We start from the raw sequence: 21629 nt of genomic DNA on the forward strand, positions 1-21629 counted from the left end.
GAGATTTGTCGCGTTTGCGGGTGTCTCGCTGTCGGGAGCGGTGGTACGTGAAGAGACATTTTCTTTTTCGTTCTTTTTATCCTCCCACAATAATTTTTTCAGAAGCCGGCTCACGACCGCGGGGCCATTGGGGTCATTACGGGGCGCCGAGGTAGAGGTGCGTAGTACGACCAGTGCGAAAACCGTCGATGTTGTGGAGTACCGGTGGAGGAGGCCCGGGTTATCTCACCATAAGCCACATTCTTGGTCTGTGGCCCGGTCAGCCCAGCCTTGAACACTCCCTCCTCAGTAGGTGGGGAGCAAGCTAGGGGAGAAAATAAGTGCACGGTTGGTTGGTTGGAAGCACAGGTGGGTCCCCCCGGAGATGTTATGTCATGGTGCCGAGGGGCTGACGACCTAAGCCTCTAATGGCCGGATCACACCACACATACTTCCGTTGTCTGAAAAACCGCGAAAAGCACTCGACGGCAAGTAGCTGTCAGGTCCGAAACAAGCCTTCAAAGTCGTGGAGGAGCCCGAGGTAGCTGACCCCGGGTTAGGTTTTCCTGTCTCCGGCGGTCAGAGCCCGTTGCGGTTGTGGGTGGACTGGCATCCCGTGAGCGGGGCCGCACCATTTGGCAATCTTCACGTCCTCCCTGTCCTGGTCACGCAGGCCAGTAATGGAGTCGATATAATGAAGCATCAGAGCAAAAACTCGCTGTCCCCATTCCCATCCCAATTCCCGTAACCCGTTTATCCAACCCCTTCCCCGACTTCCCAGGGGAGACCAGGGGAGTCTCCCCGGGCCCGCTCCCCCGGCTGTGAGTCGCTATGTAGCCTTTTACCCCCTCATTTTTTTCCACTTTTCCCCACCTACAGGTGGTAAGATTATATCATTGACTTCGGGCCTTTTCATTTATTTTCAGATTGGATTAAGCCTGTTGTACATTAGTGGTGCACGCAGGGGCTTATTACTTTTCATTCTTTTTAGGTTGTCCCAACCTAACAAATGTCAGGAGTCATGATGAGCGGGAAACTCGTCGTTTGTGGCGCGGTCTCGGTTGTTCCTTTTGGCAGGTGTGAGACGAAGAGCGATGTGCCCGCCTATTCGCAGGCGGCACGCGCCGATGGTGGATAAACGCCAACGCTTGGCGTGCTGGTACCGTGGTATCTGGCGGAGTTTTCGGGCGTCCGCGATGTTGCGTACGTCGCGCCTGCGGCGGTGTATCGTCCCGTCCGTTGAGCTGAGTCCGCTGCTGGAGTGCCTGGGGCAGGGCGTTCCCTAGACCCCTGGTCGAGATCTGTGAGCCACGTACGTCAGGTCAGGCAGTGTACACTGCGGATCCGCCATGTTCGCCTGGAGTGAGTTGCTCGAGCGCCTCTGCGCGTTAGAACCACATTGAGGCGCCAGTTGTGGGGGTTCTTTCTAGGTCGCTGAGCCTCCTTTGAGGTCTCGGCCGTGAACTCCGAGCTCCTGGTATCGCACATCACGCGCGGCCGTTCTCACGGCGGCGCAGCGGACATGTGAATTTAAGAACACAACACGGAACAGGACGCTTTGCCCGCCCCCCCCCCCCCAAATGTTTATTGGGCTCTCCCCAAATCTCTGGCTGCTTGACCTGCGACCCTTGCCGTCTGGTTTGGTCGTGCGGTTGACGGGGCAAGATGGCGACAACAAAGAGGGAAGAAGGGAGGTAAATACCTGACGTCCTCTCGCTGTCGCGGCTCGCTGAAGTCTCTCTCCGGCCACGGCCGGTATCCGCCGATGTTGGCGCACTTGCCCGTTGTCACTTTCGGCCAATCAGTGACCGCTCCGGCGACGCCTGGCGGTGCGCGCTTGCGACCGATTTGAGGAAGGAGGCGGCGCAGCGCTCTCGAGCTGACCTTCTGGCTACTCGCCCGTGGGAAAGGAGGAAGGCGTCCGCTTTCCTGCGTCTCCACGGTGCACCTCGCCGGCCAGGGAAGGATACGGCATTCCGAAACTCCCACAAATTCCAAAGCCTGCAATGGCTTTTCGAAGACTCCGCGCGGTTGACAACAAGACGTCTAGCTTTGGTAGTCCTCAACTTGATCACCCAAAACATTGTGTTATTCAGTCGTATAAATTCAAGATTGGCAGAAATAGCGAGAACAAATGGTCAAAGAAAAACGAGAGACGAGAAGAGTTTTTTTGTTATGTATTTTCATCACATCCAGTCAGCTGACGTGCCTCTCTTTAAAGAGCGCGCATGGAGTGCTTGATCCAAGGCAAGTGCGCGCTGACCCTGTTCCAGAAGGAGTCGCTGCCGACGCCACAAAGGGTGTAGAGGCCGGTGGTCTTGAGGATGGAGTTGGCGACTCCTTGCAAACTCCACGCGGAGCCGTCCTTCGAGCAGAACAGAGGACCGCCGCTGTCCCCCTGCGAAAGGAAGTTTTAAGAGCTCAGACAATAACGTCCATAACAACTTCGCGCTTAATACTGCTATTCACTCACATTGTAACATTTAGAGCTGCAGCGCCATGAAGCCCGAATACAACACAGGCGTTCGAAAACTGTACAGCTCGACTGAGTAGTTTTATTTAAAGTACCATGTAAGTTTACGTGGTTAAAGTACGAGAAGTAGCGTAAGATATGTTTACTTGGCGCCAGTATTTATGCCTTATATTTTGTGTGCCATTGTTTAACTGTGACATTCAGAATCATACTTCACCTGTGTTTGTTTGTGTTCCGTTCGTTTGCCTCAGAGCATTCAATGTCTTCGTTATGTAAGGAACTCCACGTAAATTGTCTCTTTGAGCGACCTTCGATGGCACACATGTAATGCCTAGTTCGTTTGCTTTGCTGAGCCTAAATGTTTAGGTACAACTCTTCCATGCAACTTAATCTGCTGATTTCTGTGACCTCAGTAATCATACATTCGTTACTTAACGTAAAATGCTGTTGCTCTTTGAGCTCTTCGCACCCACGACAGCTGAGAATACGAAAATAGCTGTCACTTAGCGGCCACTAAATAAAGAAATTTCAGCATCGTCTGTGTCAGTCATTGTAGAGTGCAAATGCTTGTGAAACTTATCCATTTGTGTCCTGCATTTAGCGGCTCGTTTGTCATCTGGTTTAGTCGACTCTTGGCATGTGGTAGAGATAGGTATTTTCACAGCCTGACGTTTTTTTTTTCGTTTTATCCTAGAAATTTGCCTGATATAATCGCACGTACTTACGTTGGCAATTAAACTTGGCAGATGCTAAAGCTCCACCTTAAGAGTGAAACGCGCTAGCGTTTCCTCGTGGTAGAGCACCCGCTGATTTAGATGGCACATAGCATTCAGGGAAGGCGCCGACTCAGAACATACGGGTGCCGGGCCACCGCCGTGCATGGCGAAGGGGGGTTTCAGTGGGTGCCTACAGGATGGCGCTACGACTGCACGCCAAGCTCGGAGGAATTGTACTGGAAACGCATGGTACTCGTTTAATTTCGACATCTATAATTTACATGCTCATAATTACCCATCTATGCCTCAGTACAGATCTCGGAGATAAGTTTCTAAGAAACCCGTACATTCTCTAGACGCGCCTTTATTCATGCTCAGACGTCTAGCCGTCGTTTCCTCCCAGACGTTTGATGTTTTGGAAGGGGTAATGTGGTAAGGTAGGGGTAAGGGTAAGGGGCAGGGGTAAGGTGGCCTGGTGTTTTGTGGCGTAAGCGTGATTAGACTTTTATTTCCGGCACTATTTCCATGCGCAATAAAGAAAAAATAGCCGTCGTGGCGGAGTAGAAGTGTATCCGATTCGAACGCCCGAGGCCCTGGTTCAATTCCCGGCTCGGACGCCAATTTTTGTAATTCATTGAGGGTGCATGTCCTCTGATTTTTACGCAGCCCCCGAATATTTCGGCGCATGCGCTGTACAGGGCTGTGCCAGGCGCGGCGAAATCGGATTTACACGGCGTAGCGAAGCTATCGCTTCAAAAACTAAAACTGGTGCTGTTCCAAATTTGGGTTCAAACTTCATCCTTCAAAATTATTTGGAGGTATACGTGGGGAGTCTGTGATCGGAGAGTGCTAAAGAATACGTGATTGCCAACAAATATTAATTAAATTACACTTTCTCCCACAAAGTTGATTCATGCCGTGGGAATAACTTCACAGGTGCGCTAAGATTAAATCAAATGAGGTTATTTTTTTATTTTCGTCGGTTTAAGCAGATTTATGAAGGTGCGGAATATAATTTGATTTGATCTATAGCTACAAGCAAGTCAAGGGATAATCCCAATACTCCCTCAACTTTGACTTACGTGGCAAACGCCCTCTTCGCCGCGTCGATCGCCGGCGCAGAATGTGTCGCTTTCTACGAGCTCTCTGAAAAGCATAGGGCTAGTTTTCCGGCATTCCTGGAATGGCAACTCGATCATCTCAACTTGCTTCAGACTTCCGAAACTTCCGGTTCCTGCACAGAAGAAAGCAGAGGAGTGCGCACTTGCAGTCTGCAAAACATCCGAACACCGTTCACTCTATACGCACGATTTACCTATATTTTTTTAAGCGAAATTTATTGCCCCAAGGCATCAATGATGGGTGAAGGTGTGATGAATGATCTAAATGAATGAAAAAAGGTTAGCCGATTTGGTGAAGTCTAGTAGAGAACGATGGTACGGTCCCTGCGTCCAGGCAATGTATGAAGAAGGGTTGCTTGGTGAAAGACCTGATACCATCAGGTGCCGGATCCTTGTAGGCTTGAGAGCTGGGCAGTCCCACAGTAAGTGATGAATTTCGGCCTCAATGTCCTCGTGTTTACATACCGGACACCCTGGCCGAGGAAACAATTCTCGGTACTGAGACTCGCTTTTGTGGAGCACCACTTGTTCGTAACCTCAGCTTTTGATCGCCTTGAAACCGTTATAAGCGTTCAAACGGCAAAAGAAGGTGCGGATACCAGGGAGCCAGGTGGAAGGACAAGATTAGGACGTGAGCGGATACCGCAGCTGGCGCAGGAAAGGGTTGATTGGAGGTGAATGGAAATGACATTTGTCATGCAGAGGGCGCAGTTGGGCTGAAGACGACGGTGATGATAACCGCACTATTGTACGCAGTGCTGAGGACTCATCGCGGCTCGAGCACTTTCCACAGTTTGCATTCCTCGCGGTTTTTTCGTCTCGTTGTTTGCGGTATGATTTCTCCCTATTCCCTCACTGTGTTTAACTTCTTGACGGAGCAAATTCCATTCCTTCCAAAAAAAGTTAAACACAGTCCCTAGGCATTCTATTCTTTTAGTGCAGCCCAGAAACTCTTTCCTCCACAGTTACCTCTTGTTCGGTCCGTGTTTTTTCTTTGCCGAGGAACTTCTAAAAAAAAAAATTAATAGCGATTGCACCCCTGATAAAGCGGATGATAAGCGCGTGCATGCTTCACGTTGTTTTCTTGTATTTGTTGTATTTGCTTGGAATGTTGCTGCCACGCGGGGTACTTTTGTTTTCCTCTCTTTTTTTCGTTAATCCCAACACAGTATCTGTCAGGCATGAATCAGGGAGCTTTTCTTTTCTGCTGTGTTAGCGGTACAGTTCTTTTTCGGTGAAAAAGCCCTGGTATGTCTGTCGCTGTCACTCTCTGTACGCGCGTGTGTACGAGTGTACGTGTGTGCGTGTGGAGGGAGTGATGCCTCCATCCAGTCAGGGTACCTTCCGGACACCCTTCCGGGCCCGAAAGGTGCCTCTTCCGAGGTAACCTGCGGAGAAAAGTCTTCCTTCCCTGAACGAACACGTATGAAAGCACTTCTAGTCTATATCTAAAGCGTTTCCAATACCAACCACAACCACCCCCCTCCAACCACCTTCCCTCTCCAGAGACCTCCACTCGCCCTCCAAAAACTCACACAGCAGCGGGAATAAAAACCGAGAGTAAATTAAAATAATTCAAAGACGCAATGGGAAGGCGATCAATTGAAAAGTGAAATGTACAACCAATAATGATAATGCAGGCTTGTCGCTTCCATCGTATGATTGCCTGTGCATTTATCAAGGTGGTTTTAAAGTGGTGGCAAAGGCTGGGCCGAAAAGTGGTTTAGCGCGACTGCAGCACAACCAGAGGATGGGGGGCAAAACACTCATATAAAGAAATGATAAAGCTACAAAATTGGAATGTAATCTGCCAATAGAAAAGAAAAAATATATTAGCACCTTGTTTTATGAAAGAGGTAAGTCATTTTATTAAAACCTGGCAAATTTTGTATTTTTGCAACACTCTTGACCTGCCCCCCAATTCATGAGTGTGCGGTGCATTACAGCGCGTCTTTGCAGGCCTTGTTTCGATACCCGGCTAACCAGGCCACGCCAGTGTCTGGAAGTGTTGCTGCCTTTCTATGCTGCCCCTCCTTTACCAGTCACTTTCATTGCGTTCCCAATTGCACATTAACAAGGCCATAACTAGCAGGAACTCGAGCACACAAGGCGAGCACATTTGACTGGCAAAGGTTGGGGCGCGCTGAAAGGCAGCAACCTTCGAGAGGTACGGGCTCGAAAACGCGGATTCTACAGAAAGACCGCTTTATAATTCGCGCCAAAGCATACGTATGCGTGACGTCATTCTACGTCACGTTTGCGTAGTTTGCCCCCCAAAATCCAGGGGGCGCTGGAGTGCCCACGAGCCGCCATTTTTTGGACCAATGGGCGTCTATGGAACCTTCGCTACCAGTGTACATCTACCTTGCATTTATTTCGCCTTCATAATACGATGGAGCCGCGTTATGATACAGTTACAAGCGATGATACAGCCGCTGGCTGCCCAACTTAACTACAGCGCCTGCTCCTGCGCAGCTGCGCAGTATGCCGCGCGCCATCCAGTCATCGCAGAATGTTTTGATGGTAAATAATGGTGGTTCAACAGCGCAAACACACACAGGCCAAGAAAGAGACGAGGCACACAAATCAGCGCTGGTTTGTGTGTCTCGTCTCTTTCTTGGTCTGTGTGTGTTTGCGCTGTCTAACCACCATTATGCATCAACACCAACTAGCCCATGCAATCTGCAGTTCTTCTACAGTTTTGATGATAGCCATTTCGAGGCATTAGGCGGCGTGTTCTTTCGACCACGCGGTCAAATTGATGGCCGTGAAGTTAGTGCGAGGCGCCGGCTATGCGCACATGGGGGTAACGTAAACGATGTTTTTTTTTTAAGTTTCAGGACGAACATTTACCCTCATTCGTGATGCGGCCTAAATGACCATAGGCACGTACACTTCATGCCGCTGCTATTTTCTCATACGAAGGTATGTCCCTATTTGGCACAATCTCCGTCTTCAAAATGGTCGAAAAGTAACCCAGTGACTAGGCCTGCCTCAAATGGCTTGACATGTCAGAGCTATAGCTCTCATCTGCAGGTATTGTCACTGAAGGTACGGACTCGTATTGCTTCATAATGACTTACTCGTCCCGGATGACCTGTTCCTTGGTAAGGACCGATCTGGCCACAGCGCCATGCTACGACTACAAATGCCCTTGAGCGCCCTGAGTCGTGTGCAAGTTGTCCCTAATGCTTCGCATGCATCCACTCACCTCTGGTCTGTCCCCAGCCAGCCGCGAAGCAGTGGCCGTGTTTAATCAGCTCGTCGCCTTTCCGAGGGAGACAGATGGGCCGAATTTTGTCCGTGAAGTTGACCGGCATATCGAGCTTTATCAGGCCAAGGTCGACGTTCTTGTTGAAGTTTGAGAAACTCTGGAAGTCAGGAACAGCGGCGAACGATAAGTCATTTATTCTGCCGGGTTCATAAGCGTTTAAATGTGAAGGCAGTTCTTTCGATGCTTGCCTATCTTTCCGAGGCACCCGAAAGTGCGCGCGAACAGCGCGATTGCAGTTTCGGAGATGCAGCCGAATATTGCTGTTATAGTATTGTAAGGGGGTGAGCTTAGAAGCGAATGCCGGAACGGGTCACAGACGTGCCCTAACGAGGGCGCGGGAAGAGCGCCCCGTAAAACGACAGTACACGTTACTGGCGGGAGTCAGACTGGCTCCTCTCCTTGAAAAGCGGGGGAGCGTTTATTATCTTTTCCCTTTCCCCTGTGCAGCTGGGTGCCGCTGAGAAGGCGCCTGCGGTGTCCTTGGCGTCTGCTGCCTTGGGGAATCGTCACAATTGCTCAACTTGTTTTACAAAGTTCACTAAAACACCAACACATTGAAAATGTTTGCATGGGCCATGTGGCTTTCTTTGGCGATTTGACCACGTCGTTTAGGCGTTGTTAATCAAAGCAAGGCACACCCACGAGTGAGCCGCCGCGGTGGCTCAGTGGTTATGGCGCTTAGCTGCTGACCCGGAAGACACGGGTTCGATCCCGGCCGCGGCGGTCGAATTTCGATGGAGGCGAAATTCTAGAGGCCCGAGTACTGTGCGATCTCATTGCACGTTAAAGAACCCCAGATGGTCGAAATTTCCGGAGCCCTTCACTACGACGTCCCTCAGAGCCTGAGTCGCTTTGGGACGTTTAACCCCCATAAACTAAACTAAACCCACGAGTGACATTAGAAACATTCAGGATTTTAGCATAGCGCATCAGCCACCGCTACCGTGCAACGCCAGTGCACATGCTGAAGTCACACAAATGGGACGAGCAAAAATGTTCGCAGTTCTAAGGATTTCGAGAAAGGGTAAAAGTCGGCACAAAAAGCGTACACGTAAGCGCTGTCTCGTTTTAGATAAAATTCCACTGCGTTGATAAAGCCTGTGAGCACACATATGCCAAATTAAGCATCATAAGCAGAGCGTAATTAATATTCTTGATGATGACGCTAAGCACCCAGGGACAGTTCTCGGTTATACAGAAAGGCGAAACGAACTGTTCCTCCGCTTGGTTGGCGCCAAATATGGCCTCCATGCAATACCAGTGCGTATTCTCGTTATTAGCTGATGCTCCCGGAACAGCATGTCGACGTGGCATTTTAAGCACGAAACGCTTTTAGCGGCCATTCTCGACAAATTAATACGAACACAGTCCAAACCTAAAGCCGAACATGGGGGCGAAATTATCCGAAATATTTCCAGTTCAGATTCAGTTCTCGCAATAACTGCTTTGGGACAAATGATTTTCGGCTGCCTCCGTCTAACAGACAGTACGCGTGGCGTTTTCTACCAGGACCTTTCCCCCACACCTGCATTGCGTCTGCATGCAGCTCGGTGTTTCTGTTGCTGTTGTTGAGATGCGCTGTTGAGTGCAATACAGTAGCAGTCTCACCGTCGGCACTCGAAGAATGTGGTGATGATGATTATTATGGATTTTTATGGCCCAATGGCATCTATAGCCAAAGAGCGCCATTTCACATGGTATTTTCGACTTCTCAAGGTGGGGTCAAAGACCCATTTCCCAAGCATTTCACCCTAAATAAGCCGAGCACCAGACCAGGGGAAAGCTTGTACCCATTGCATCACCGGTGGGTACCCGGCGGCACTGGGGATCCAGCCCCGCACCTCCCGCATGCGAGGCGGATGCTCAACCACTTGGCCACCGCTGCGGTCGCAGCAGGTGGGTCACAAAGAGAGGTGATATGACGTCGGCTACGCTTCGAGCAGCCTAGTGTCCAATTCTTGCACGATTTCGTCACGTTTCCTCATTTCGCGCATCGGTATAGCACGTCCCTTCATACCTCCATTGGGATCGGAGCTTCGCAATCTGCAGCCTCATGCATCTCGGAAGCGCAGAAAGGGCACCTCTCCTTGCTGGATTTGGTACCCATCTGGAGGCTGGCCGTTGAGCCCTTGCCCTTAACGCTGCCAGGAAGTTATTCTCTTTAGTGTTCAGGTCTTGGCGTTTGCAAAGCAGCGCGCGCGCGTCCTACGTGTACCTTTTGCCTTTACAAAAATTCCTTTAGACAGTCTACAGACTCTCCATCGACATATGTCTATAATTTCTATAGGCTGTCTGCAGATAAATCCTAGAGAATAGTCTATAGGCAATACAAATGCTATGCAAAGTATATAGACAATCTATAGATTTATGCCTATGCACTTTGAGTGTCTATAGACAGTCTATAGATTGTGAATAAATAGAAGCAGATGTCTATAAGAAGGCTACGGAGTCTATAATAAGCCTATAGACCGCCTGTAGGCCACTTTCCTACGGGTATACTTTCCGACGAACTGACTATAGAATGGCTTCCAGGCTCGCGCTGCCGAGCACATCCTTCGTTGTCCATGCTCTGGGTCTTATGGTGATCAGAGCGATCACGTCATTAAGAAGTTGGCAAGGTTTTCGAAAACCGCGTTCAATTTTTGCAGGTAAAGATTTTAAACAACAGGTGTTGAACTTGTTAGGAAAAACGCAAAAACGTAACAGTTTTTTGCATCTAACTTACGCCGTGAGTTAGAAGAGCTTCGGCTCGGCGTGTGACGACGTCACTGACGTTCATGAGGTTGTGTGCACCAAAAGTCACAAGAACGTCTTTTGCTTTGCGGCTGTAAAAAAAAAATCAAGTAGAATTTAGTGCAAATCTACCACTTTTGAATGATCGGACAGAACTGGCCGCAATCACACATGGCGGCCTTCGCTTAGAGCGGATGTCCTCGGAAGGTACAAGCAATTTATGGCTTCTGGCTAATAGCATGAGAGTGTTTATTTTGCACCACAACTGCCTGAGGAAGTTTGTAATGCTCGGTCGAAGGAAAACACAAAATACACTGAATTTGCCTAATCGAATGTTTAATGGTATCATTCTTGTTCTTTGCTTTCCAAGCAGTACCCTGGAAAGATGGCCAAAAACTGTTAAAGCAACTTATCCGAAGAACTACATCACTTTGCCAATGACAGTTAAATTCAATTCATTGCTAAATAAACTATAATGCGACTTATTGCTAATAAAATTAGAAATCTATGAAATCCGTAGACATTCGATCCAGCTCCTTAAATTGCACTTCCTCACGAGCTGAAATTGTAGCAATTAACGAGCATAAATCAAACCCTCGACGCACTGAAACAGGAGTTCCGCAAGGCCCCATACCCTTGGCCCCATACTTGGCCCCATACTTGGCCCCATACTGTAAACGGGGCCGTTCTCTTCCCGTTCATTCTGCCGCTGTTTGTGCGACAGTTTTCCGCGAGTATTTCCTTTTTGTCAGTACCATTCTCAACTATCTCTCTTTCAAACCTGCCGTCGGGCACCCTCAAGTCCTGTACCTCAAGGCAAGAACTTCCACTTACTTCGTCAAGCAGTGCGCTGCGGTGAGCACCCACTGGGGAGCGATGATGGATCCTCCGCAGAAGTGTCCCATCACCTCGTACTCGGCCGAGCTGATGCTGACCTGCCAGGGCCACGAGTTGGGCGCCGCCTCCTGGCCTCCAACCACCCGGTCCTCCGACTCCGTCACAGGACGGTGCACCGGCGTGCCGCACGGCACCTTAGCGATGCTCCTCATTATGGCTGGGGAAAATACACATGAGGACCCATGTCAACGCCACAGCTGCCGCGCGGAGTTCGCACGCACTCCCAAAGAAAACTGCGGTCCTTTATAAAAATGGTCTATAGACAGTCTATAGACTTCATATTAACTCTATTGCCTTTCTATAGATATCTCGTTATCACTATTCACAATCTACACATTGTCTATATCTGCTAAAAGTGTATGGTCATAAATATAAAGATTGTCTATAGACTGTCTATGGGATTTGTATTGCCTATAGACTATTCTCTATGATTTGTCTATAGACAGTCCACAGACTTTATAGACAGAAGTCTATGGACTGTTTATAGACTGTGTAAAGAAATTTTTGTAAGGGGCCTTCCAAGAGCCGATGTCAAATATTCCAGTGATGATATGCACGGTGCCTTTGCGAGTGCCAGTAATGAATCTCGATTAATTGCTTAGAGCTATAGCTTATCAGGGCCTTTCCTCTAAATTTACTGTACTGAAATTAAACATCGGCGATTTTCTTCAGTCTATGTTTTCAAGACCCCCATCACCAAATCTGCAGTGTGCCCACCAAGACGAACATTCGGAAACTATGCCGGTATCATATCATAAAGGCTGCAAGAGCAACAAGGGTGCATGCCTAGTGAGATTAGTGGAATTAGGTTATTTCTGTTTATCTTTATTGATTTTTGCCAGCTCTATATACACGGCGAGGGGAGTCAGGAGTAAAATAAGGGCTTAAACGAACCGAGTAAGAAACGGGCTAAACTTTTACCAATTTACGGCATCGAACAAAAAATTGTTCCAAACGGTCAATGGGCCTATGATGGGTACATCCTTCGAAAACAATGACTTGAATGTTGAGCAAGCACGAATTTTCCGTTCCGTGCTTACCATCACTGTTGCACATCTTTTCGTCCGATCCGTCCGCGCAGTTGATGACACCATCGCACATTTCCAGGAGGGGGATGCACTTCCGGTTCTTGCACGGGAACTCATGGATGGCGCACAACTCTGCACAGAACATTATAGAAATGAGAACATCAACCCCGGCCGCAAACGCGTGATCTTCGCGCGAAAGACAAACCACACTCTCTCACTGCTACTCCCATTGCTGGCCAAAGCACCGGCACAAGACAGAACTAACGTATTTGTGCTGGTTAAACATAAGCTTGTGCGCTCACTAGCTCGCAGTATCAGCCTAATCGGCAACTTAAGTGCCTCTCATAAGCGGCTTAATTTTGACCGCTGCTAAAGGATTGCATGGCGGACGTTTCTTGTGTGATGCGCGGAGACCGCGCGGTGGTGGTGGTCTTCGCACATTGCCGATTTTTTTATTCTTATTCTCTCTACAGAATGCTTTGCTCATATATGCAATGTCGAGCATATTACGTTGTAAAACCCGCCAGCTAGAGAAAAAAAAGGAATTCGAGTCGACTCGATGGTTTTTGCATCACCGGTCCCTCTATACCAAACAAGGACTTACGTGAGGTCAGCAGGCCACAATGGACTAGAAGCTGTGTTTAGCTGGCAGTGAGTAGAATGTTTCATTTTTCTTAGTCAAGTGTCGTGCCGTTGTGAAACTCCTTTCTTTTTTTTTTCCGAAGTGCCTGGCAGTATGGAGCTTTACACCAGTTGTGCATGGAAAGCAGGAAAGGGAACTGGAAAACTAATGTCAGCGTTTCACTCAAATCCAACATTTTATTTTTGGGCCAGGCAGCGTCTGAGATCTAATGTGTAAGAACCATGGCCACGTGACCACACTGAAACTTTTGGCTATCAGTTTGGTGCCACTGGTTGCAACAATACACCCCGCAATATTGTCAAAACTTCTCGTGACAGCAGGTACGATATAACGATTACATTTTGACTCCATTCGTCTATTATTTTATTTTTGCTGCTTGTTTAAGCTACGCTACACCTCACGTTCCGTCTTTATCGGTGGCTCAAACCCAGAGAAAATCGGAGAGCAAGATAGTTTGAGCCTGTCACGAAAACCGAAAAAAAAATTGAACTGTACATTCGCGAAACGCTGAGTGAAGCAGTAAAACTTGGTTTTGCGCTTGGTTAAGCACGTTTTTTTAAATTAAACTTTTATTTCATCTATTTCCAACAACACAGATGTAGTCATGTCATTTTTTGTCCTCATGTGGTCGTATTTGTGAGAGTTCAAGTTTATTGGTTACTACAATAAAGTGCGTGCAGTAAAAAATGTTACAAGATGAAATTCCGAAGCAAAAGACTATCAGAGAGACCTTCTTGTGCAAAGCACGTGATCTAAGATCACAAACAATAGGATGAGTGTATCCTGCCTTTACTACAAATGCAAAAATGCGCTCTTAATACGTTAGAAAAAAGATTTTGTAACATAAAATGGTAACAATCATTGTCAGCAAAGTCAGAATGCGTATATAATAAGAGAAAATAACTGTATAGATAACGAAATATTCTGATTTGAGCATTAACAGAACAAGTCTATGAGCTACATTTTGTGGTGATCATGAAATGAGCGAACAGTGAAGGATGCTTTAGTTTCGCAAGGTGAAGAATTTCAAAATGACATGTCCGTAAATAGGATTGTAAATTTACCGTAATTAGTCCTGACTTTAGCTAAACGAAGATTTTTACGCTCCTTAAACCTGGTGGGATTAGCTCGAAACTGTTCAACTTCAAAGTACGCTGGGTATGACTGCTGCCGAAATGCATCCCAGCCGACGGTGTTTGCGAATGACAAGGACTTACCCCCGTGGCACACGCGCACCGGAAATGCCAGTAGATGCTGGCTGCCTTAAGTTTGCTAATTCGATTATTTTCAGAGTTGGTGCTACACGCGCTGATTTATTGTCATTATATACGTACGACGCGATGGCCATAATGGCTGCAAACCAGTCAAAACTTTACCATGATTATAAACGATGCTCATGAGCACAAAATCTCGAAAAAATTGTCGAAATGCAATATAAGAAGTATTTTGCACAAACTGCCCTGTTTTTGGTTGAGAAGTCGGAAAAGTAGCCTTACCAGTGCCAGTGCACAAGCCAAGAGTATATGCCACAAGTGCTGGTCAGAATGGCACCATTCGCACCGGAAATTCAGTAGAGGTGCATCATCTAATTGAAGCTATCCACAAACCATTTGCTACTTCATAGGAAGTTCGTACTAAGAGATCGGCATAGTTTCTTGCGCGTGGATTGGTGTCAAGAGTACGCATTTCTCTGGAGAATGTGTTGTTACGAACTGAGCAAGTTGGGCATGCAAAGAAGGCTAATTCCATTAAATCTCCATTTGTGACGACACGCGAATGCTATCCAAACTTAAGGCAGTAAGCACTCACATTATATTTGCACGGAAGGCACCGGTATTACGCGACTTTGTCTCTGTGTTCTTCGTGCGTGAGGAATCCCATGCATTCTATTGAGGCTAGCTCCTTCAGTTTCATTGTTTACTACTTCATGCTACTACTTCATGCTATTAATCACTTTGCTCTCACTCTAAGCTCACCTGGTCCACATGGATAATCTTTCCTTCTACCAAATGTTTTTTACTCTTACCTGATGCGAAACTTCCAATATGCCCCATGCATCAAAAAACAGCGGTCCGATTGGGCCAAAATTCGGGGGTTTAAGGATTGCGGCGACGCTCGTGGTCATACTCTATAAACTATGTCCACGTTACAACCTCCGAGGTTAGTGGTAAATGCATAACCGCCTAGCAACACGATCAGTGAAACAGATGCATGGATATAACCGATGGACATGTAAATCAAGAGATAAAACAAAGAAAAAATTTGCGCACTTCGGAATCCAATGGCGACAAAACAAGACAGCTTTTATTACCTGTTCCCAGATGGCACAGCCATCCGTAACGCTCCCCTGAAGTAGCCTCTGAAACTAGTCACTTTTTGAAGAGGAATTTCGCAGTTGGATGATCTAAAAAAAACTTTCCACTTACACTGCCATGCATGTTGCGTAGACTGCAAGTAACTATTTGCACTTTAGAGCACTTTACTGCTATCCGAGACAGCCCCGCAGTGCGGACGCACTTTGGTCTGCGAAAATGTGACGTGTAATCCCCGGTGTATATTTTTACACTAAAAACAAACATGCCACAAAATCGAAACCGAATCGACATATTATAACGACCCAGCGTGAGGGGGGCCACGATCATTACATCGAAGCTGACGGGCGGACTGACCGTTGTCGGTGGAGGCTTGGAAGCGGATCCTGAACCCTCGCCCAGCCAGCATGGAATCCGTCCTGAAGACGATCTTGGCGCTCCTGCCGCCGGTGGAGACCCACGGTCGCGGCCGGTGCGAGCCGCACGTGGTGAACACCCGGACATTGCTCACCACCAGAGTCTCCCACACCTCCAGGCTGTCTCCGGCGCAGTAGCTGATTGCGTCCAGGTCCATGTATTCGAAGTACAGCTTTATGAACTGGAAAATGGAACGGGAAGACGAGCGCATATGCGAGAAACGTCTGGTGCCAGATTTTTCGACGCTTCTGGGATTTCACTACCGAATTTATTTGATTGTAGCACGAGCTTTCTTTAGTGATAATAAAAGTGAGATGAGTTATAATCGAATATTGTTGAATAACATCGTTGAATGTCAGTTAATAATTACACGAGTTTTTTTTTTTTACTGAAAGCAAATGCGAAAAGTCCTACCATTATTCATAATTTAATAAATATTATTGAATAAGAAATTATATTTCCTGATTTTGTGTCGGTAAAAGCGGCCTCCATTTCTTGTGGCCGCGTTTCATGCTAAAATGTTTTGATGAGAACTGTGTGGAACCAATGAAAGAACTTAATCGTTGCCAACTTTCTTTGGCGGGTGTCAAATCATCCTAGAGACGCGAAGGTAAAGCGCAGCGGGACCTAAAACAACGCGTATACTCTGTGAACGCGTCATAAATTGTGCAATGAAAGAAGCATCTCCCGTAAAACAGCCGTACCCTGTTTGGTTGAGCAGGCAAGAATTCAACGCTGCCGTAAAAATTGTTGGGGTAGCTCGTTCCGTTCGTGAATCCAGGACTGACCACGTAGCCCTCAGTGGCATTGTTGATAACTAAGCTGACCTTGTTTTTCAGCGTGAACACGTTGTGCTGCTGTGCCGAGAGGCCTGCAAAAAGAGCACGCTGTCTCAATGCAAAAGAAAACCAACAGATATAGACGATTTAAGAGTATAACGCCGGTCCAAATTTTAATAATAGTTTTCCAGGTACTGTTCAAATCGACATCGTCATCATGATCATCATCATAATCATCATCATTTATTTTTACCTTAAAGGTCCCATTATCGACATTAGACAACGGGGAGGAGTGCGAAGACAGGTGTATCAAGAGGTAATGCATAAGCATATGAAAGGGAAATAATTATCAGAACAAATATTAACAAGATTAACAAAATGGGTAGCAACGTTAAGTAATAAACAGACAACAAGAAATGTGGTACACAACGTAGCAATATGTAAAAATTAAAAGTTATTCTGTAGTACCGTTCTCCGACCTTTTAGTCCCCTGAACCGACTATTGCTCAAAAGTTGCTGGCTCCTGTCTAAGGTTTGGCATCCTGCGTTTACAGCCTTGGTGGGAGTCGGTGCGTCTGCCAACTTCACCAGTTCTAATCCATGTGGTCTCATGACCCCGCACCGGTGTTGCAAGTGTCTATGTGATTCTTATTTCTTACTCAAGCTTAATTTCGCTCTGGCAGCATTGCGGCGGTTTTTCGGTACCGCGCTACCAGAGTACAGCGATAGTACCCCAATGGTGTGAAATAAAATTACACTGTAAGCTTCTTTGTTTTTCCTGTTTAAGTAAGCTTTTGTACCTTGTCTTTACTCTATTATATATAGACTCCTGCGCTCGCGCTATCCAGAGCTATCCGGGTATTTATTATGATTAGGAAACATAACAGAGTTCATGCAAGCACTTCTGCGACGCCCCTGGTGCGGCAGTACGCCCACACTCTATCACATCACCTGGGAATGCAAGAGAAACATAGCATTCCACAATCAACAAACACCGAGTGCGGAGCAATGGGAGAGCTGTCTCTTCAGCAGCGAGCTTGAGGTCCAGAGGGCCTTGGTAAAGCACGCAACTGAAGCGGCACAACTCAGTGGAGCCCTGGACTGAGGGCCCACTCTTGCTTGAAGACTCAAGTCGCCAGCACCCAAGCAAGACGACCAGGAAGTCTTCATCCCCGCGAACCTCTTGGAAAGAAATAAAAGTTTTCTCTCTCTCTCTCTCTCTCTCTGCGACGGTATGAGGGAGTCATGGCATCATGAGCTGAGCACGTGCCTTTTTTCTTCGCCATTTTTTCGCACAGCAAGTTGAATCTGTTTTTCTTGATTGCGGGGTTGCGGTATATATACATACATACATACATATATATATATATATATATATATATATATATATATATATATATATATATATATATATATATATATATATATATATATATATGTGTGTGTGTGTGTGTGTGTGTGTGTGTGTGTGTGTGTGTGTATTTCAAAATAAACGCCAGTTGCTAGTAAGCGCCTGTGTTGAGTTCTCGCTCCGTCCTGTGTTAGCGCTGCTCCCAACATGACCGTATACCAACAAGCCCAACTCTCCGCTCTTCTCAGGTGGCCCCATCGCGGAATCTCGTGGCAGTAACAGTTCATATGTCGCAGAAAAAGGTTATATTCGAAACGCTCAGCTGTTTTTCCTCTCTCCAGCAAAGGGCGGTGGTTGTGGAGGGTCGAGATCTCTCCGCCAGGCCGTTCCGCAGTTCCAGCCACTATGACAGCTCCTTGCTCCAAGTCAACGTAGTTCAGCTCTAGACAGAATCTTGGATACGCTTCAAGAGGCGAACGCCTGTCCGTCTACTGTGCCCGGCCCAGAGCGCTTTCTTAGCCACTTCTTCTATTAGATACGCTGCTTACACGAATGCCATTCGCTGGAATGTCAACGAAACGCGGTATATACAGCCTTTGCCAAAAGTAAGCCGGCTGCATGGTTTGCTTCTCATTAGAATAGTATAGAGCCCTTACGGCTTCCCTAAAGATCAAAAAGTTCTCGGAAGGTGATACAAAGGTTCTTCTTACCATACAGAGATTTAGAGCTTGAGGGCTGGCATACTAGCTTCAATATACGACTGAGAAGCAAACCGTCTAGCCTGGTTACTTTTGCCAAACACTGTACATACGGTCTCATTGATGTAAGCGCGTGCGGATGTAGCTAAGCCTTCTGGAAACCAGTACGGAGCCGAATCGACTTGAGAATTGTATGAGCCGCAGTATTAAAAAGGTGTATCTGTAACACTCTTTTAAACCAATAAGAAAACGCACACAGACGTTGAGTGGGTGTATTGACCAATGCTACGCCTGAGCGTGCAGTTGAGAACTTAGAATTTCGCTTGAAAGCTGGTTTTTCGTTTCCTGCAGCTATTCTTCATCGCCGCCGTTGTTCTCGAAAGACAGGCCTACGTATGTCTGCCGACCAGGGCTGTTCGCTGGCTCTAACAACTGGCAGGGGCCGCAGTTTAAGCGAGTGCAAAAAAAAAAGCTATTTGTCCTGTAGCAGCGCTGTACGATGGCACCGGTGGCAGTGTCACGCCTAGCTTGCAGCATGCTGTAACGATGACAGCAGAGCGGACACGGCGAGACCTCTTTGTTGCCGGGATTTTAGAAACTTAGAAAGGCACGTGGAATGCTGAAAGAAGTTTGTGTGCCTCCACCCCATCATTTACTATTGTAAACATCACTGACCTCGTCGCCATCACTGTCATCATCTTCATCTCAAATGGGTCCGCAACAGAACAAATAGCTCCTTCGCCGATCTCAAATTAACCCTGTCCGGCACCTGCTGCCTCCTCCCTATTCCCTAACATTCCCTAATCTCATCCGCCCAGCTGACTCGTACTTGCATCCTGTAGCGTTTACTATCTCTTGGAAAATACTCCGTTAAACTAAGGGGTCATCGGTTACCGGTTATCTTCATTATAGTATGCCCTGCCCATGTCATTTTCCTCTTCTTGACATTTGCGCACGATATAATTAAGTCGCGTTTCTTCCCTAACCCACTCTGCTATCTTCCTGTCTTTTAAAGTGAACCCCATCGTCTTTCTTTCCAAAGTACTCTCCGTTATCCTCAATTTAATTTCAAGCAATTTCACCCATCTTGAAGTTTCTGCACCACTAGTGGCTACCGCACTGGTGGCAAGATACAACCTAATACCGGATGATTCCTTTTAACCTTTACAGCTTTAAAAATTAAAAAATAACGGCGATACTTATGTAGATGCTGCCTTCACTGAGAGTGTCTTGGTCTCAACGGACACAGCGAGACAGCGGTTACGCTTAAGCGCCTAATACGTCTAGGTTGGGTAATGACCGCTTAATTTTTCACTTTTTGTTGATAGCTGCACTCGCAATCTGTATTCATTCAGTATCAGAATGACAGAACTTGCGACAGTTCAATAGGTACTGCGATATTAATCAATAAATTGCAGCGTACGCGGCGTTGCGGAGTGCCCAGTTACGGAAGGAGGTGCGAAAATGCAAGGAATTGATTGATTATCCAGAGAGCTATAGCACTTTGGCAAGGTCTGTGAACTGGTTTAGTTTCAAATCAAAACAGTCTTCAAGACTTCGGTTGCAACATGAAGAACGAAGAAAACAATTAAAACGTTAATTAATAAATTTCGGCCAATTAGTCGCATAACCGCGACCGCTATTTAGTTTTCTTGTGTCCACCGAGGCCAACATACGCTGACTGATGGCCGCATCCACGAGACTATCGGTGTCATTTTTTTATAAAGCTATTATAATGATTATAAAAAATCACCCGCCATAGTCTCCACTTCACGGTCATTCGCAAGGTGTTATTTACGTTCTGAAAATACTTGCCAAATGCACTCCACCCCTTATTCCTTTAGCTATTTCACTCCAATGGTTTGTAAAATCCTTGCATTCCTTTGCAATTTTGAATATCTAGCTACTTATCTTAAACTGCAGTTCCCCTCCTTACTCTTGAATATCGCTTTTATTTTCTTCATATTATTTATTCAGTCTAACCGCTCTGCGTTAAGTGTTTAGGTACTGAATCGCACGCCAAGAATCCTCCCCTAAGTGACATGGCAATGCTATCAGCAAGTCAGATTGTACTGTTGTGTTGTTCATCAACCCATATCCCCGAGCTCTACCCACTGCTATTATTGCCATTTACTCCGGACATTTTTAAACTTCGTCAGTGGTAGTAGTGAGGAAGCTTTGAAAGGACACCGAACGTCCGCCAGACCTTCTTGGCTGGCGAGCAGTTTTTTTTCTGCTGCCGCGAAAGGCCGCGATGCATCATATGTTAACACTGAGGTACAGACTCCGCATTTAAGATTTGCATATGTTAAAGGGTTTCGTTGTCAGGGGACGAGGCAAGAGGTTCTTTGACTCACCAATGATGCAATGGGCGAAAACTATAAGGAGCTTCATCATTTTGGAACCGATGAGATCTGAAACGTGCGCCAATTGTCCTTTTATTTAGCCTCTATTGCAATCGCATGCAGCAAAAAAAAAGAAATATCAGTATAAGATGGTACCATTGACGTAGAACATTTCCGAACCGCCCCGCCACATACACTTAATAGGTATAAGATAACGATCCTGATATCAACAACGGGGGACAAAAGGAACGATAAGCTTCTGCAAACGGAAAATGCGTACGCTATGCACTGATTTGACGGCATGGTAGGTTGTGTAGGCATCGATCAATGACTTCACGAGGGCCCTACTGAGAAGAAGGTCGGATGTGACGTCTTACGTTTCAAAACTATCTGCCCCAGTGCGTCTGGGGGCTTATGCCCGAAGCCCACCAGAGCAACCAACTGAGAGATACTAGGGTAGCCTGCTGGGTTTTGTGCAGCTATCTGCTTCAAGGCTGGCAGTTTCAATTGGCTGTATGCTTGTGCGATTTGTTCTTAAAAACTGAGCCGACAAACTACCTTGAGGCATGGTTCCCTCGAGTCACTGCAGAAAAAGAAACACTTCTACCGGGCACGATGTAGTTCGAGTGTCTCGCAAAGTAAGGGAAAATAAAACCTGGTGCTCAAATTTCATCTTTGCGAGCACATGACGGACGCAAACCGTGAGGTGATTTTTGCAATTCTTGCTGTACTGATCAATTGTCTAGTCAGCAAATGATTATACTTTGTCGTCTGAGAAACGAACTGCAAAGCAGGAAACATCTATTTAACCTTGATGCGGGAAATGACATACACTGTCCTCAATCAGACTGCAGCACAAGCAT

General features: G+C 46.8%; 1 protein-coding gene across 2 annotated transcripts; it reads right to left on the bottom strand.

Moving 5' to 3' along the window:
* Positions 1 to 2141: 2141 nt before the first annotated feature.
* Positions 2142 to 20902, bottom strand: LOC144118349 (chymotrypsinogen B-like). 2 transcript variants are annotated; one of them, XM_077651300.1, is made up of 9 exons: positions 20779 to 20902; positions 16298 to 16464; positions 15534 to 15774; positions 12234 to 12353; positions 11131 to 11350; positions 10289 to 10388; positions 7501 to 7660; positions 4251 to 4402; positions 2142 to 2377 (listed from the first exon to the last, which is right to left on the bottom strand). In XM_077651300.1, exons 1-9 carry the CDS (start codon positions 20816 to 20818, stop codon positions 2195 to 2197), a joined length of 1383 nt encoding a protein of 460 aa, XP_077507426.1. In that variant the 5' UTR covers positions 20819 to 20902; the 3' UTR covers positions 2142 to 2194. The 2 variants fall into 2 exon arrangements, with proteins under 2 accessions (XP_077507426.1, XP_077507424.1); XM_077651298.1 differs by lacking the exon at positions 20779 to 20902 and adding an exon at positions 17947 to 18187.
* Positions 20903 to 21629: the final 727 nt, after the last annotated feature.

The sequence above is a fragment of the Amblyomma americanum genome, chromosome 2 (assembly GCF_052857255.1).
Source record: "Amblyomma americanum isolate KBUSLIRL-KWMA chromosome 2, ASM5285725v1, whole genome shotgun sequence".
Lineage (NCBI taxonomy): Eukaryota > Metazoa > Arthropoda > Arachnida > Ixodida > Ixodidae > Amblyomma > Amblyomma americanum.